The following is an 18,068-nucleotide window of genomic DNA, read 5'->3' on the forward strand; positions in this document are numbered from 1 at the left end:
GCCCCAACAGCTCTCCATATCACCCAGCAGCATGGACCTAACCTCCCTGTCACTCAGGGTTGTTCTTTCTCCGGGTTTTTTCCCAGTGTTTGATGTCAGGGAGGACAGACAGGTCAGTCCACTGTTCGAGTGCGAGTCCTTAGAAGCACCTTCTCCACTTGTCTTTCCACAGGTCTGAGTGTTTGACAGCAGCTGGTGAAGCTCTTTCTTTCAATATTCATCCTCCCCTTCTCTTCTTTTCTACTCTTGGTCAGATCAGACATTCTGACGAGTCTTTTTTCTGCAGTTGTCTGTATTCACTCTGTCTGCACTGTGTGTGTGTTTCAGAGTGTGTGTCTCTACAGACTGGATGTCTGCAATGTGGCCTTGGTCGACTATCCTGTCCAGGCTCTGTCTAAAGCGCTGCGGAGCAGCCGGCTCACAGTGCTGCACCTTCAGCATGTTCAGCTCAGCGGGATGCCGCTGTACACACTGGGTAAGACGTGTCCGTGTGCATCGCTCTGCACTCGCAGGCTGTTTTTTTGCAACGATTTTTAAAAATGTATTTTTGAAATAGTGTCTGTGTACATAGCATTTGTGTGTGCATGGATTTAAAATGTGGGTTTTTGTGCACGTTTATATGTGTGCATGCGTGCGTGGGGGTTTGTGTCCTGGCTGCCAGAGCCTTTATAGACATGTGCAGTGGTGTGTAAAGTGACAGGTAAGAGATTAGGCCTTTAATCCAGGTCCAGACCTGCAGGGAGGGTCACAGGTCAAAATCTGGTCCTGCTGGCCACTGAACACACACTCGTGCACACACACACACAGTTTGGAGTTGTGTATTGTTAGATACATATTAGGACGTAATGGGATGTGAGCATGCTCACACTGCACACACAGCTATACATGTTTACAGCATACGAAGACCCACAAATGATTTAAACTTCAGCACATCTATCTGACCTTCACTGATTTTTGTGACCTCTCAACACTGTGGAAGGACAAGGAAAGGAGAGGCTTTAGGATGGTGACTAGGAAGGTTGCAGGACTTTATGTTTGTGACCTGTGCACAGACACACACACACACCTACAAACACACAATCACTGGGTGAGTATATAGCACAGAAATACACTCACAAAAGGCTAACAGAACACCCAGGGTGGGTACACAGATGGACAGATATATAGCATTGTAGCTGCTCTCTCTCTCACACACACACACACACACACACACACACACACACAGTGTTACAAAGAAAGGAACAGTTTGATTAAATAATAAGTGCAACGTGAGTAGTTATTAATAGCCTTAAGGAGGCAAACCAGACAGTGATGTAGCAGTAAATTTATCACAGCGCCCAAAGTGCTCTATGGAAAACTAATTTTCTTGCTTTAAAGCCGCTTTAATTATAATCCCACAACAATCACAGGACGATGTGGTTCTTTGAATCCTGGTACATGAACTCGTGTAATAATAAATCCGTCTCTGTGTCCGACTGGGGCACAAATATCAAAGACAGCATCTGATCTCCTCTCAGCTGGGAGCAGGCAAAGACCCAAATGGACACAGTGTGCCGCCCACGTCCCAACTTGTTCCTCCAACATTTGCAGCTCCTTCCTGGATTTCTTTGATATTTTCAGGCTGCTAAAGATTCTGCTCCTCCAATGCTCATCCTCACCCCACTCCTGCCTCTGCTATTACCGAGGCCCACCGGCACCCTCCTCCTCCTTCCCTCCCAGCAGGGGGTCCCAACTGAGGATCATTGCCTTCGATTCGAGGGGCTTGTGATTGCAGGATTGGGTGCTTGCATTGGAGTCGACCGGATCAATCCCACTGATACCACCATTTGGTTCCTACTGTGCCTGATGATAATGTTGGCATTCCACATGCAGCCCAACAGGCTTGATCAAATCTGCAGCATCGATCTGGATGGAAGGGCAGCGAGGACCTAGACAACACGGACACATGTACAGTACAAATGACACAAATACACAGGGAACGCCCACAGCGCACACATAAATACAGAATATGTCTACAAAAACAGTGTCTCAGCTGTGATAAAGAAGTGAAAAGACTGGTAACGATGGTGTGCACAGTGATATTTGGAGCAGAGGGTCGTGGAGCTTCGCTGGTGCTTTGTTAGGTCTCCTGTGCTGGAAACTCTACTCTGCTGTTAACAATGGCTTCAAGGAGAAACACTTCTTTGGTATAATTACTGAAAGAGATTTTCAGTAATTACACTTTGTGCTGTGCTCCTGTTTTCATGTTCAATCAGTCCTACCCAGCTGGCCTGTGTTGGCACTCACAGGACAGACTAGTACAGTGGCACAAAGTTCATAACATTAGCTTCATTTGGTTAGGGCTAAGATTTCCTATATTTGAGATGTATTTGGGCCATGATCCAGAACACCTCCCACCGTGAGCAAGAAGCAGGAGCTTTTGATAGCTGTGTGCGATACTGCATATTTTGGTATCAATCTGATACCAAGTAAACACGGGCCAGATCGCCGATACTGAAATCGATACCGATACTTTTCAATAAATAAGGTGGATGCTCATTGATTTGCTAAATCTCAATTAAATTAATTTAAATAGTTAAAACCCAGGACATAATTAGCACAAAGTTTATAATTAAATAGAAAATGCTTTATTATCATTTTTTTAGAAACATCTTAAATAAAAAGTGCCGCAAGCTAGGAAACAAATGAAAACAAATAAGTACTGTTGAGAAACTATAATACTAAAATTACAATTAAAATCCTCAACAACAAAAACAACAACTGGTGAAAATATAAATATATGTAAACAACCCCCAAAGCGTCTAAGTCACATGACGGCGCAGCATCTAAACACAAGAGGGGGGAGGAGAAAAGCGTGCCTGCGCTGACACAGGAGCGGCGAGTCCGGCGACCTGGCTGTTTGTCTTTGCTGAAGCACAGCATTGCAAACAAGAGCAGAACTGAAAGTAAAGAATCGACCAGGCTAGTATCGATCTGATACCGATGCTGACTTGGTATCGATACAATCGATATTGCGATCGATCCGCCCAGCACTAGTTTTAGATTCCACCCTCACCAATGGAGTAAATGGTAAATGGCCTGTATTTATATAGCGCTTTACTAGTCCCTAAGGACCCCAAAGCGCTTTACACACCCATTCACACACACATTCGCACACTGCTGATGGCAGCTACATTGTAGCCACAGCCACCCTGGGGCGCACTGACAGAGGCGAGGCTGCCGGACACTGGCGCCACCGGGCCCTCTGACCACCACCAGTAGGCAACGGGTGAAGTGTCTTGCCCAAGGACACAACGACCGAGACTGTCCAAGCCGGGGCTCGAACCAGCAACCTGGGAGGATGGATAGCTTTGCTAACAAGGACATGATCTTCCCTCCACATCAGTAAACAACGTGTCAACACAAACGTGTCATCATTAACATCTTTTTTACACTCTCACATAATTTCTTCAGGGATTATTAAAGTATTGTGATTCTGAAGTCTGTCATTGTGAGTCCTAACCCTAGCCCCGAAGAAAAAGGTTGTATTTTTGGAAAATATCAAATCAATTGATGTTTGTCTGATAATCTGCTGATTACCCAGACAAAACAATTAAAAAAAAATATATATATATATATATATATATATAGTGAGAGACAGAGAGAGAGGATGCTGCTGTGTAGCATAGGCTCAAGGTTACGGTAATCGCTTAGGACTTAGAGTTCAGCGTATTAACCTGCAAGAATAACTGAAGTAATGTAAAGCCATGATCAGCTTTGCATTTGCCAGCTTAGTTGTCCTATCATAACTTGTCCATTCCAGTTGGTGCACTGAAGACAAACCAGGCGCTGCGAGAGCTACACCTTGCTAATAACCTGTTGAACAGCTACCAGGATGCCCTTCATCTGAGAGACCTACTACGGTTCAACAATACTCTGCAGACACTGGAGCTCAGCAACAATGCTGTAGCAGATGCTGGTAAGATGTTCATACATAAATCATAGAACTACATGGTTCACAGTCTACTATGTAGATGTGTGGTGAGATAGGCCCTGAGTTATACAGTCATAAAACAGGTGAACATAAACGAGGATAAGTCCATGGCTGAACCCTTACTGCTCATACATTACAGATAGATGAAGTTTGCAAACATGCACAGACCAACTATTATTATTTCACTAATACAGACATGCGGATGTGTAAGGCACATAGCAACTTACATCAGAGTCACTACAACCAACACTCCCACCATACATCTGGAAGTGCCATTTAACTCCAGCACAGACAACAATGAAAGTTTGTCTGTGCCGTCTGCTAATAAACATATTTTACTGTTTGTTTTCCAAGGTTTGGAGGAGCTGTGTGACGGTCTGAGGCGGCAGAAAGGAGGTCTCAAGGTCTTACTGCTGAGGAATAACCAGATTACTGTAAAAGGCATGGAGCATCTGGCTAAAACTCTGGTGAGGAACAAAGTGTTGGTTCTTTATGTGGAACAAAATCCAATAATGTGAAGAGTCAGCCAAAGGGTTGAATTAATACAGTGTCCGGTCATTTTGAGCCGTGTAAAGACATTAAGGATGACAGTGTTAGTGACAGTTAGCATTAGGGTTGCTAACTGTGGCTAGCAGAGGAAACACACGACTCTCAGAGCGTGTTTTAGGGCCACTGAAGCAAAGTGAAAACAGAAGAAACAGGTATGAACCAAACTCAGCATACGCCTGTGCGGCGCACCAACATGGATAATATGATGAAAGAAGGCAAACTTGTATGTATGCTGCTCCCTTACTCACAGGGGTCACCACAGTATCCTGACACAATCCCAGAAGTGTGAAGCACTACTCAGTGTAAAACAGTTCGAGCATGTGAATAAACCACACCCAGGCCAATCCTACATGTGTGGCTGGATGTCTACAAGTCATAGCTTCTTCTAGGTCGACACACCCTGAGTTAATGTGTGAAATACTACATTAAAGAAGGCTTAGCAGCAGAGATTCAGACTAATCAGGAAAATGTTTGCCGAGTTCAGTCATTTTTATAGGCTTTTATTTTTGCAAGAAGAATATTTCTGGCACTTCCACGTTGGCTTAACTTTTTAGCCCTGATGCTGTGTCCATCTTCTTATACAGTCTATGCATAAGTGATGCGTTTCATGTCAGCTGCTTGCCTCTGAGCGTCTGCACACACACCTATGATGTACTGATACTACATGTCTGCAGCATTTTATCTAGAAAAGCTACATTTACATTACACATCTATCATTCGGGTCCATGTTTGTCATGTGATGTCTCATCATTGCAGTGTTTCTTTTAAAATGTAACTGTGAACACTGAATAGTTCAGCACGCTTCAACGACACCAGCACGACATGCTGTCCAATCACGTGTGAAGGCAAAAATGTTTATTCTTGTCTCACATGGCTCGCTGCCTGGCTTCTGACTGTCTCGATGCCATGAATTGTACAAATGGAACTAATGGCTCACTTTTAGGCAGCCGGCTGCACCCATGAAAGACGACGACACAAACGTGCACACCACTGACTGACACTCAGAGCAGGTCAGCATCAGGTTAAGGTGTTAAGGGTTAACATTCATGCAGGTTTGCAGCTGCAGGTTTGTCATATCCAGTTTTTATCTTATTTTTAAGTTGTGATGATAAAATGACACCAGTCATACTGTCAGTAGAGGTCTGACAGCGTGCCTAATATGAATGTTGATCTCAAACCTGCGCTCACTGCCAGATTTAGTAGTCATGCAGTGCATCTTTTATGTTCTTTGGATCCTGCTTTTGTGCACATTTCCAAGACTGAGAATATCACTTTGGTGGTGGAGATTAGACGATCCAACGTGGTTGTTAAGATTCGAGGGCGTTAATAATGAGTTCATTTTATGGGTTATATTTTTTAAGGAAACATCTTTTATGTTACTGACACTAGGCTTGTTTAGCATGTGGCTGAAATACAGTGAAACCTGTTAGCATCTGTCTGACGAGCGCTGCTAAACCAAGAGCCAGGACGGTGTTCTCTTGGAGAGCGGTCAGCAAAGACTCGACCTGAGTTCATTTCCAGCTGATACTTTGTGCTTCCCTCTGTGTGGAGTTGTAGAACATGAGCCTGGAGAGATGAGTCCAACCTCCCAGCATCGTTGCACAGTCCTAATAACATGCATTCCTTCTATGTGATTGGCAGCATAAACTGTACCCTCCTGTCATGTGAGTGGCGATTGTAAAAGTCAAAAGGCTGGAAATTAAAGGCCTCTCTCTCTGTCTCAGCACACACGCACACACACACACGCACACACACACACACACTTCCCCAAAAGAAGGAACAGTTTGATTAAATAATAGATGTGTGCTAAGAAGGGCTGCTCATGCAGCCTGCCAGTCACAGGGATAAGTAGGTGTCCTTGCAGGCCGTAATGATGATAATTAGAGCCATAGCTGGTTGTGTCGAATATGATGATGAAGAGAGCTGTTATTAACCTTTCTGCTTGGTGTATCTGCATTTTCTCTCTGTCCTCCTGGCTGGTTTAGTCCTTTGGAGGCCTGAGAGAGCGGGGGCAGACAAAACCTGCTCAACGTCAAATTGGACGGCGTGTTTAATGACAGAAACTCTAAGCAGGGCTTTTCCGAGGTGGACGTGTCACCGAGAGCGCCAGCTTTGCCTGTTTCTGCTGCTTTTTTGTTTGAAGCCAGCACGGCATGTGTGAAAGCATACTGTGTTTTTGGTGGTTTCACACTCCTGCACCCCCCTCAGACTTCTCACTCCAACCCTCCCGTGGTTTACGTTTGACAGGTTTCAACCATGCTTGACTCTCACACACTCTCAACCATGCAGTTGCCTCTTTAATTGTCTGCTATTATCCCTCGTGCATATCCATTCAGGGAGGCTCTCCCTCCCTCTCCTCCTCCCCTCTTCACCGGAGAAGCTTCTCGCCACGCGTCGGATGCAGCGCTGCCTCTGTGTGCCGTGACTCAGTGAGGGAAAGGAGAAAAAAAGGTGGGGTGTTGGGGGCTCTCGAGTGTGTTTGTTGTCACTGCGGTGCAAATTAACATAGAGGAAGACGCTCTCAGGGTCTGTCAGTTGCTTTCCTAGCTTCCTTTCCACCCCCGCGCTCCCTCTTTCTTCAGAGCAGTGACCAGAGGAGTTTAACAAGGGTGGTGAGGCGAGGGGGCAACCGAGGAGTGGGTGGTGCGTTCCTCTTCAAGCTGCTGGGCAACACGGGCCCCTTGTGCCCTCGACACCCCCACTTTGCCTCACCAGCTAATCAACCTTCAATGCTAATGTGGCTCTGGAGAGTAAAAACAGAAGTTCTGAAGATTAACACGAGAGGAAACATTTTGAAAAGGAAGAATAATCACTGTATAATCACAATGATAATTAAAACTTCTCACACTCACTTGCACAAAGGAACACACAGTGATTAACTGGTGGGTTAAGTAAGTCGTCTTGAACCCTGTGTTGCAGCCAGTGCTGAAGGTCCTGCAGGTCTTGGATTTGAGTGAGAATCTGTTGGGGAACGAGGGGATCCAGATCATCAGGGAACCTCTCATGGTCAACAACTCAGTGCTGCAGCTTGGCCTGGCCCAAGCCAGCATCACCTGTGAAGGTACACCATGTTAGTCTGTGTTCTGCATTTGTAATACAGCTCAAGTTCACTTGTCACGAGATAAAGTGTAGAAAAACATAAGGGTCATGTACAGTCCTGCGTTACGTTGGGTTACTGCACGCAGCATCAGTCAGAAGTAGCTTCTTTGTACAGTAACATTAGCCTTAGGGTCGGGTCCAGATTTGGTGCTGCTGTCTTATTCTTTTTTCCATCATCTGGGCCTCATATCATCTTTCTAACAAGAGTTATTAACAATATTTTAACCACTGAAAAACACATCTAAGCTCTGCTAGGAAAAAATGAAAAATCAAACAGTTACTTTCACACCTCAGTCTAAATCCAGAAGCTTGTTTCTGCTCACGAAACACTTTGTGACCCACTTTGAGCATCAGTATAATGGGATATAGTTCACTAGCTGGGCCCACGTCCTCATTTTAGGTTTGACAGCGTTTTAGTAGGTAAAGGTGAATGCTTGGACATGCGGTTTGGGGAAGGCCTCGAAGGGGACTGGCGACGGCTCCCGGGCCTGGCAGATCCCCAAAGAAGGCATCCCCTAAAAGCAGTAATAACTGTGCGATACAAAGGTCGAAGATGTCAGCAGATTTTCGATTCGACTTATTAATACAGCACCGAACCACAGTGACAGACGCCTTGAGACCCTGCAATGATGTCTAGAGGGAAACCCAACACTCATATGACCCCCTATGAGCAAGCACTTTGGCGACAGTGGGAAGAAAAAACTCCCTTTTAACAGGAAGAAACCTCCGGCAGAACCAGGCTCAGGGAGGGGCGGAGCCATCTGCTGTGATTGGTTGGGGAGACAGAAGGAGAAGAGGACAAAGACGAGTGCACGGAGAGCGAACGTCGCTCCGTGGTGTGGAGTGGATGAGCTCGGACAATTTGGAAGGAATGGCAGGAGAAGAGATCAAAGGAAGTTGCAAACAACGGAAATCTTAATGGATGAATGAGGGGAACCCTCTATCGGGGAGCAACGTGGCTCGACTTTGAGCTGAGGCTCTGACGGACAAGAATGCTGGATTTGAGATTTGAGGTAGGGCTTGGCGGCTCGAAGAGCTTGTCAGCTTGTCTTTGAGTAGAAGATGGAGAGGGGGTGCTTAGCTGGTTAATTACTTCAGATAAGGTAGCAATAACGACTGAGCTGATTTTTGAATTAACAGAAGTGACAGCAGCAGCTTGGGAAGAGTTGATGAATTGAAAGACTGATTAGAGGAAAATAATCTCTATAATAATAACCCCCAAAATCATCCGAGAGCAGAGAGCGAGTCCACTGGACTTCGTGGGAGATGATAAGCCATTCAGACGCAGTCAGAACCGCGAGTTGACTTAGAGAGCGGTCTCGAATGATTCTGTCGAGGCTGGATGCCTGATGAGGCTAGTGAAAGCACATGAGAAGTGAAGGGACGCCATGAAGAATAACGCGCACGACGCAGTTTGGATGTCTTAAAAGGAGTGATAGAGGACAGAACCTGGCATCTCGGTGCCATGAAGGTTCACCTTTGCTTTGCAAAGGCAGGAAAGATGGCAGTGAAACTGGCATCTCGGTGCCGGAAGCATGCTGCTGCATTTACGAATGAAGGATAAAGAGAGAACCTGGCATCTCGGTGTCACCAGGTTCGCCGGTGCTTTGCGAAGGCAGGAAAGATGGCAGCGAATCTGGCATCTCGGTGCCGAGCAGAGAAACTGGCAACTCTGTATTAGAAAGCGTGCTGCTGCGTTTGCGAATGAGGGATGAAGAAGAACCAGGCATCCTGGTGTCAAGCTTGATATTGCATTCGTAAAGGAGGGACAGATGAAGAGAACCTGGTATGCTGCTGCATTTGCAAATGAGGGACAAAGAGAGAACCTGGCATCTCGGTGCCAGAGGGGTTTACTACTACAATAATGGATCCAGAGAAACTGGCAACGTGGTGGAAGAAGATTGCTGCTGCGATTACGAAAGATGGCTATAGAAGGAACCAGCTAGAACAGGGGTGGGCAACTCCAGGCCTCGAGGGCCGGTGTCCCTGCAGGTTTTAGATGTGTCCTTGAACCAGCACAGCTGATTTAAATGGCTAAATTAGCTCCTCAACATGTCCTGCAGTTCTCCAGAGGCCTGGTAACGAACTAATCATGTGATTCAGGTGTGTTGACCCAAGGTGAGATCTAAAACCTGAAGGACACCGGCCCTCGAGGCCTGAAATTGCCCACCCCTGAGCTAGAAGGATTCTCTGCTGCTTTAGCCATGATGGATGGACCGAACTGGCAACTCAGGGGTAAGAAGCTTGTCACTGCGGTTTGCACATGGCCAATATAGCAAGAGCCTGTCACCACTTTTCTAAAGGGTTTGCTGCTGCTTGCAATGATAGAAGCGAAGAAACTGGCAGTTCGGTAGTAGGGAAGCTAGATGCTGCATGCAAATGGGGGATGAAGGAAAACCTGGCAACCCAGTGCCTTTTTATTTATTTGTCTATGCAGACAACGCCAACCCGATGGTAGAAAAGCTGCTGCTGCTTTCGCAAATGAGGGATAAAGGAAACTGGCAACCCGGTGCCGACGTTTGCTAAGGAGTTTAGCCGAGGAGGGAAGAGGCTGGGAACCTGGCAACTTGGTGCAGAGGTTTGCTGCAGAATTTTACAAAGGAGGGATGAGTGGCTGAGAGGCTGGCAACCCGGTGCCGATGTTTGCTGCAGAGTTTAGCAGAGGAGGGATGAGTGGCTGAGAGGCTGGCAACCCGGTGCCGACGTTTGCTGCAGAGTTTAGCAGAGGAGGGATGAATGGCCGAGAGGTTGGCAACCCGGTGCCGACGTTTGCTGCAGAGTTTAGCAGAGGATGGATGAGTGGCCGAGAGGCTGGCAACCCGGTGCCGACGTTTGCTGCAGAGTTTAGCAGAGGAGGGATGAGTGCCCGAGAACCTGGCAACTCGGTGTTGAGGTTTGCTGCAGAATTTTGCGAAGGAGGGTTGGGTGGCTGAGAACCTGGCAACCCGGTGCCGACGTTTGCCGCAGAGTTTAGCAGAGGAGGGATGAGTGGCTGAGAGGCTGGCAACTCGGTGCCGACGTTTGCTTCAGAGTTTAGCGGATGAGAGGTTGGGAACCTGGCAACTCAGTGCTGAGGTTTGCTGCAGAATTTTGCGAAGGAGGGATGGGTGGCTGAGAACCTGGCAACCCGGTGCCGAGGTTTGCCGCAGAGTTTACCAGAGGAGGGATGAGTGGCTGAGAACCTGGCAACTCGGTGCCGACGTTTGCTGCGGAGTTTAGCAGAGGGATGAGAAGCTGGGAACCTGGCATCTCGGTGCTGAGGTTTGCTGCAGATTTTTGCGAAGGAGAGATGGGTGGCTGAGAACCTGGCAACCCGGTGCCGAGGTTTGCCACAGAGTTTAGCAGAGGAGGGATGAGTGGCTGAGAACCTGGCAACTCGGTGCCAATGTTGGAATTTAGCAGATGAGAGGTTGGGAACCTGGCAACTGGGTGCCGACGTTTGCTGCAGAGTTTGTTTGTTTTTTTATGTGTGTGTCATCTTTCCTGAGAAACTGGCAGTTTGGTGGTAGGGAGCTTGCTGCTGTGTTTGCGAATGGCGGATAGGGAAGAACTGGGCATCCCAGTGCCAACTTGCATAAGCATTTAGCGAAAGGAGGGATTGAAACATCACGACGATGGAGAACAGTAGAGTATGGAGCTAGCGACAGATTTCCGGCTTGCATTAAAGGGTGTTAGTAGGAAGGAGAACAGAGCTGTGCTTCCCCCTGCTACCTGGCTTTGTTTGGAAGCGTGGGTTCAGCACTGCCGGCTAACTCGCCCAGCCTGTGACCCGTTTCGGAGCAACGTGAGAGGAGCTGTGAGTTCTGCTGTCAGGCAGCCGGAGTTGCTTCATGACTGGATTTAGCGGAGATAAACCGACTGGATGGATGGACGTATGTTGGGTGGCGAGAAAACTGCTTGGAGGTCGTCAGCATTCGGTTTTTTGGAAGCTCTGCCGTGACGTTCGGTGTGTTTCTGGGATTGCCGGAGGAAAAGAGATGGATGCAGAGCTTGGGTAGTTGTTCGTCTGACGCGCTGACGGACGAGAGGGCGATTGTAGCGAAGGGTGAGTAAAATTACGTTACTCCTGAGAGATGAGCTGTGTCGAAAGGTATTCGCCGACCCTGTTTGCACGTAAACGAGAATGAACAGTTTGCAGAACTGGGGGGAACCTATATAGATGACAACCGGAAGGAGCGTGTTTGGAGGCGTGGTCCCGCTCCTGAAATTCCGATACATAATCTCCAATACATAATAGTTTCAGTGATGCAAAGGAAACCTTGGCCTCTTGGTTGTTGCTGTCTGGTGCTCAGGCGTTAGAGCAGATCATCCAATAATCAGAGGGTTGGATCCCTGCCTTGCTCTGTGATGTATCCATCAGACAGAGAATGAACATGAGTGAAACTTGGATTGAAAGCACTCAGGTGTAGAAAAAACTCTTGTGTGATGGGGGGAGTGAGCCATGTTGTATAAAGTGCTTTGCGTAGAAAAGTACTTTATAAGAATCAGTCCATGTACCATTTAATTACATCAGGATTTGGGATCGGGAGCAGGTCAAACCTGAAAGGTATGGTTAGGTAAAAGTAATATTTAAAGTAATATTTACCTACATTCCAAAAAGTACAGTTAAACCCAGTAATGATTCTATTCATCCATTTGTTTTAGCTGATCCAGTTCAGGGTCACAAGAGAAGGAGGGCCTGAGCCTGTCCCAGCTGCCACAGGCCACGAGGCTGGGTACCCCCTGGACATGTCACCAGTCTGTTACAGAGCTAATACAGAGGCCTAACCCACTACTATACTTCTGTGGACTGTGGGAAAAAGCCAGACTACCCTGGGAGAAGCCACAGAGACAACAAACTCCTTTTATTTATGGAGGGAGGCCCTCGATCTTCTTGCTATGAGGTCATAGTACTGACCCTAACACCAGCATGCTGTGCTTCATCTGATAAACTGGAGACAAAAATATTTCTTTTCCTGGATTTAACATTTTCCAAAATTTGCCCCGTTGCCATCAGCATCACTCAATGAAACATGGTGCTGGGTTGCAAACTACCCTGGCAGCAAGGCATTAATTATTGTTCCAGCTCCATCAGATCCTGTATGAAAAACATGCTCTGGTATCCAGAGCCATGATGTTTTTGGTTAGTTGTTGAATCTTCAAATTATTTTCCCATATGGATGAACTTTATGGCACTAGCTAAAGATCATATGCTAAGATCATACATTTACATGTTATAACTTGTTTTTATCCCATGAGCCTTTAAAGGACCCAAGTTTACTTTTTCAGGTATCCTCCTGTGCAGGGGTGTCCAACTCCAGGCCTCGAGGGCCGGTGTCCTGCAGGATTTAGATGTGTCCTTGATCCATCACAGCTGATTTAAATGGCTTAATGACCTCCTCAACATGTCCTGTAGTTCTCCAGAGGCCTGGTAATGAACTAGTCATGTGATTCAGGTGTGCTGACCCAGGATGAGATCTGAAACCTGGAGGCCTGGAGTTGGACACCCCTGCTCCTGTGAATTATCAAATTTACACTGATATATCCCATCATACTGATGCTCAGGTTTCCTGTTTAAGTCTGCTCTAACATCATGTCTTCTTCCCCTTCACCCCCAACCTTCCTGAGGGTTTTTCTCTACATCAATATATATTTAAAAACTGAATTGAAAATAATATAAGATAAAGTAATGTTATCTTTACAGAGGGATTATATTGGGTTTGCATCTTGTATCTTCCTGATATCCCCTGTTTTTTGTGGTGGAGGTGCTGTGGCGCTTGCTGAGTTCCTTGCTGAGAGTCGTCAGATTCAGAGGCTGGACCTCCGTCACAATGAGGTGAAAGTGGGAGGCCTGATGGCCCTGAGTCTGGCCTTGAAAATCAACCGTTCTCTTTGTAGTCTACATGTGGACCACATACCCCAACAGGAGCAGGTAGGTGCAACTTGAACTGCATCTTCTCTGTGTGAGTGCTTGGTGTTAGATACTGATTACTTGTGTTTACATTAGCAAAATGATGGCAAAATATGATCTAAACTTTCAGACTCAACAGAACTGAACTTGAATTTAGTCTTGACAGCTTTGTACTATTACAGTATGTATTCAGACATTTGGTTGTTTGCCTCATTTCAGTGTCTGTTACACCTGAAAAAGATTTTTCAAGTCCAACATCATCTGTTCAGTTTCACTCATGGTGAAGCCACCTCGCCCATTTCAGAGGTTTGACTATACCAGGGGTCGGCAACCTGCGGCTCTGGAGCCGCATGCGGCTCTTTTGTCCTTATACTGCGGCTCCGCGTGGTTTGGGAAAATAAATTAGAAGTATTTAGCTGAAGTGTAATTTATTTATGTTAGTTCTTTTTTAACTTGTAGTTCTAAATTGGAAGATTATTGTGATATTGAAATATAAAAATAAAATTATATTTAATTATTTTTTCATCGCTCAAAATAAGCGTCACACTCGCGGAAGCCGGTGTACCCGCCAAAACGCCGCGCATTTATCGAGACTTTCAACCCCAGGTAGGCCAGTTATGGATCTTCGGATCCACATTATGTCAGCAGCTCCACCGTGAACTATGTTAAAACAAACACCGCTCACGCCTCACAGATGACAGCTTACAGTCCTGTAAAGATGAAAGTGACTTCGTACAGCCCCGATTTGCAGACGCTGTGCGCAGAGGTTCAGGAGCAGAAGTCCCATTGTAAACATATCACGGCAGACCCGACGATGTTTGCATGAACACGCTTTTCACACACGGTTGCTGTACGCACACAGCCGGCTGTAGCTTTTCAGCTCACATCCCGACACACACCAACACAACAGCATAGATCGCACAGACGTTAAGGCGGCGAGGCGTGATTGCGGGTGCTACTCAGTTGCGTCCTCCTCCCCTGCAGCGGCGCTGCAGACCACGCCCCGCCACACACATTAACCAGGTAAAATACATATTTAGGCAGAATTTTGCAAATATCTATTTTTTAGCAGCATAGTGCTTTTTTCCCAATTATTTTTTAAAAGTCAGGTCAAGGCTCCAAAAGCTCAAAGGCGATATAAGGGTGGCGGCTCACAACAGTTTTTGTTTGCTACATGGATCATTTTAGTTCAGCGTCTTTCCTTTTGTTATATTTCTTTAAGAGTTCAAAATGTGTTAATTACATAAATAAAATGTAATTTTCTCTGTAGCACTTCATGGATTTCATAAGCAACACACCTTAGTTGTTCCGTGGATTCTTTTAAAAAGCAGTTAAAAACGTTTCTGTTCAAACAAGCCTTTTGTTGATCTACGTATTTTATATTCTTTACATTATTTACATTTGATCTTTTACATTGTGTATAATGTCTATTGATTGTATTGTTTATTTTAATATGTGTGTACAGCGCTTTGTGACTGCCTGTCTGTGAAAAGCGCTTAATAAATAAACTTTACTTACTTTAGTTGTTCACACAAAGCATAAAGGTAAAAAACAATATTTACAGTGTTATCTTCATTTTAGATGTCAACAAGTATTTGCGGCTCCCAGTGTTTTCTTTTGCGTGGAAACCGGGTCCAAATGGCTCTTTGGTGTTAAAGGTTGCTGACCCCTGGACTATACAGTACTTGGCTAATAACTTGGCTCTAGTGTGAATGGAAGTGTATGGTGTCAGTAGAAGAACTGTAAAATCTATGCAACCCTTAACTGTCCAGTGGTCCAAATTGGAGTCTTGGCCCGGCCAATTCTAGCCCCTGGGCCTCATATTTGACACCCGTGATGTAAAGCCTGTAATGTAGCCAGCATATATGCCTGTGTGACATGTAGCTCATCAGGTTATGGGGCAGGGTTTCAGTGGGGTGCAGTTCCCTGTGACTTTATTGTAAGTGCAGTAAGCCCTGATAAACAGGAGTGCTGCTGTTCTGTTATTCTAGAATTAAAGGCTCCATGTCTGTTTGTCCCACTCAGGCTGTGGTTACAGATTTGTCTCTCTGAGCCACAAGTCTTTCATTTATGTCTTGGTTCATGTGTGACTTTTGTTTTCGTGTGGGTGTGGGTGTGCGCGCCGCTCTCTTCACCTTCCCTGGTTTCAGAGGCCTGAGGAAAACGATGCCATAACTTTAATACACGCCCCTGCTGGATTCACAAAATAATTACCCACACTTGCCATCTGTTTGTCATGATTTTATCTCTGCTAACTTATTTGCATATTAAAGCATTAATTAAAATCTCTGAGGAAAGGAACGCTTACTTTAAAATGAACTCTGAAGGCGATCCGTGCACGGCTTCCAGAGATGTTTTATTTTTGTTTGTATTGTTTGTTTGTTGCTTTGGTGGGGTTGTTTGTTGTTGACACAGTTTAGTCTGATGTTTATTAACTGTGTCCTCTGGCTAAAGTCAACCGGCAGGATGTGCCAGATTCTAGAGAAGAGCCACGACGTTTCTGTGAATGTGTGTCATTAAATCTGGGATTTCTTCATCTTTTTTTCTCTCTTTCTTTGCACCACAAACCTGCACGCTGCCGGATCTATTTCCATGCTCCTCTAAGCTGCCGAGAGATGTGATTAGCATTTCCACCATCGCTCGGCGTTAGTGTGGCGGGACATTTTGGGGGAATTGTAATAAGGGAATTTTTAAGCTCTGTTCTGTGGTTTTTAGAGCCACACAGCTGGGATTTGTCTTGGCTTGGCATATCCAGGTGGGAGGAGTGACGATTGTATTAAAAAGCAAATCTTTCCATCAGAAAACAGCGGGCGGCCAGATCAAGTGTTCTCGCTCAGTCACATTCCCCGGGTCGCTGAGGAATATGTGAAAATTTCATTCTTCTAAAGGAAAATAAGTGTGGGCATGAACGTGAGTGAGTGACAGAGGGGGCTGTGGCAGCGCCGTGTATTTGTCACAGTCACTGATATGGACTTTGTGTGTTCATACATGTGTCTCTTGTATGTGTGTGGTTTTATGGCGATGTGGGGGGTGATTGAAGATGCGCATATTTAAAAGGCGAGAGAGAGAGGGGAGGAAATCTGGGGCCTCTTGTCTTTGTTTACAAGAGTCTGATTTTTCATGTCTGTTGCCACACTGCTCCATTTGATCAGTGGCCTGTTTACTGTTAATTATTAATTATTTACCCACTTGAAATATTCATGCACCCTGGCCCTGGTGGAAAGCAGCTTTTTTCCAAGGGGCAAGTTATCTCTGTAGCCACTACAAGGTGGAGCTGTTTATACACCCTTATCAGGAGACTGTGTTAACCCAGCTAATGAACTAAACTTCCCTGCCCAACTCTCCCTGAATGTGGGCTTGGACGAGGGAGCCTCGCAGCATGTTTACCTGTTTGATGCTTAAATATTTGGCTTTGGATTTGGCCAACGTGTGCATCCCGTCAGCTGTTCTCCAGCAGAGCAGCTCCGCGATAACGCTGGAGATGGTGCTCTCCTGAATGTTGTGTGTCAGCAAGGTGTAGCTATTGTCTCACTGAGTCATAATTACAAGTGTGGTGTGTGCGTGCAGGACACTGCTTCCTATGAGGGGACCTGCAGCACTGTGACCCCAGCCAATCAGAGTGAACCTCTTCCTATATAAAGGTGGCATTCAAACTGCATGGCCCTCATTTTCTTAGAGGTGAAAACTGTACTGATGTTTGAGCCTTGGAGCATCTCAGACACTCGTGTTTACTAAATCTGCTCATCAGTAGAATTATTCAGTAAAGTCTTTGTCACTACCAGAAGCTCTCAGAGAGTCAGAGAATGACTTTAACATCTGCACATGAGACATCTCATGAACGCTGCTCCAGCTAAATAACCTGGAGGACCGAGACCACGTCTAAGGATCCTGCTGGACTCGGAGCTGAAGCTGCAGTACAGCGTGCCCAGGAATCAAACAGCACACCTCTGAAACTGTGTTTCTGTCCAATCTGCTGCTGATATTTCAGTGTTGACAAAGAAAACCTGCAGCCTCGTGTAACAAGAATCATCTGATCCAGTGTTACTCTGGTTTACATCAAAGTACATGACAGACTACTGCATTAAGCTCAGCTTTGTGTTTGGTACAACTAGCAACAGTCAGTTAGGAGGTGACGACTCTCACACAGTGTCTCCCGTAACATCTCATCAACAAACATGGTGTAAACTTGGCATTATTCTCATGTTTCACTAACACTACAGGTAATAAATGGAATAATAGCACAAGTTTTATTTAAGTAAACCAAACTGACACTGTCAGTAAGATGCAACCTTCTAAGACTACATGTTCACTGTGTGTGTGGTGTTTATGTAGCAGGTTTTCCACTGTAATGAATTTGAGTGGCCATAATGAGGCTGCTCCCTGAGCCTGGTTCTGCCGGAGGTTTCTTCCTGTTAAAAGGGAGTTTTTCTTCCCACTGTCACCAACGTGCTGGCTCACAGGGGGTCACATGATTGTTGGGTTTTCTCTGTGTTTTTTTACCTTCCAATATAAAACGTCTCGAGGCAAAATAAAACTGAACACGACGATCATGTCTGA

At 45.8% G+C, this 18,068-nt stretch overlaps 1 protein-coding gene across 1 annotated transcript in view; it reads left to right on the plus strand.

The window, feature by feature from the left end:
- Positions 1-252: 252 nt before the first annotated feature.
- LOC146365192 (uncharacterized) overlaps positions 253-18,068 on the plus strand; it is a 53,164-nt gene continuing 35,348 nt past the window's right edge. The window contains exons 1-5 of the mRNA XM_084915687.1: positions 253-475; positions 3,803-3,958; positions 4,328-4,440; positions 7,442-7,583; positions 13,366-13,532. Of these exons, the coding sequence (XP_084771813.1) occupies positions 457-475; positions 3,803-3,958; positions 4,328-4,440; positions 7,442-7,583; positions 13,366-13,532 (597 nt within the window). The 5' untranslated portion in view covers positions 253-456. The remainder of the gene's footprint in view (positions 476-3,802; positions 3,959-4,327; positions 4,441-7,441; positions 7,584-13,365; positions 13,533-18,068) is intronic.

The sequence above is a fragment of the Perissodus microlepis genome, chromosome 19 (assembly GCF_051167445.1).
Source record: "Perissodus microlepis isolate ML-2025 ecotype Zambia chromosome 19, ASM5116744v1, whole genome shotgun sequence".
In the NCBI taxonomy this organism is placed as follows: domain Eukaryota; kingdom Metazoa; phylum Chordata; class Actinopteri; order Cichliformes; family Cichlidae; genus Perissodus; species Perissodus microlepis.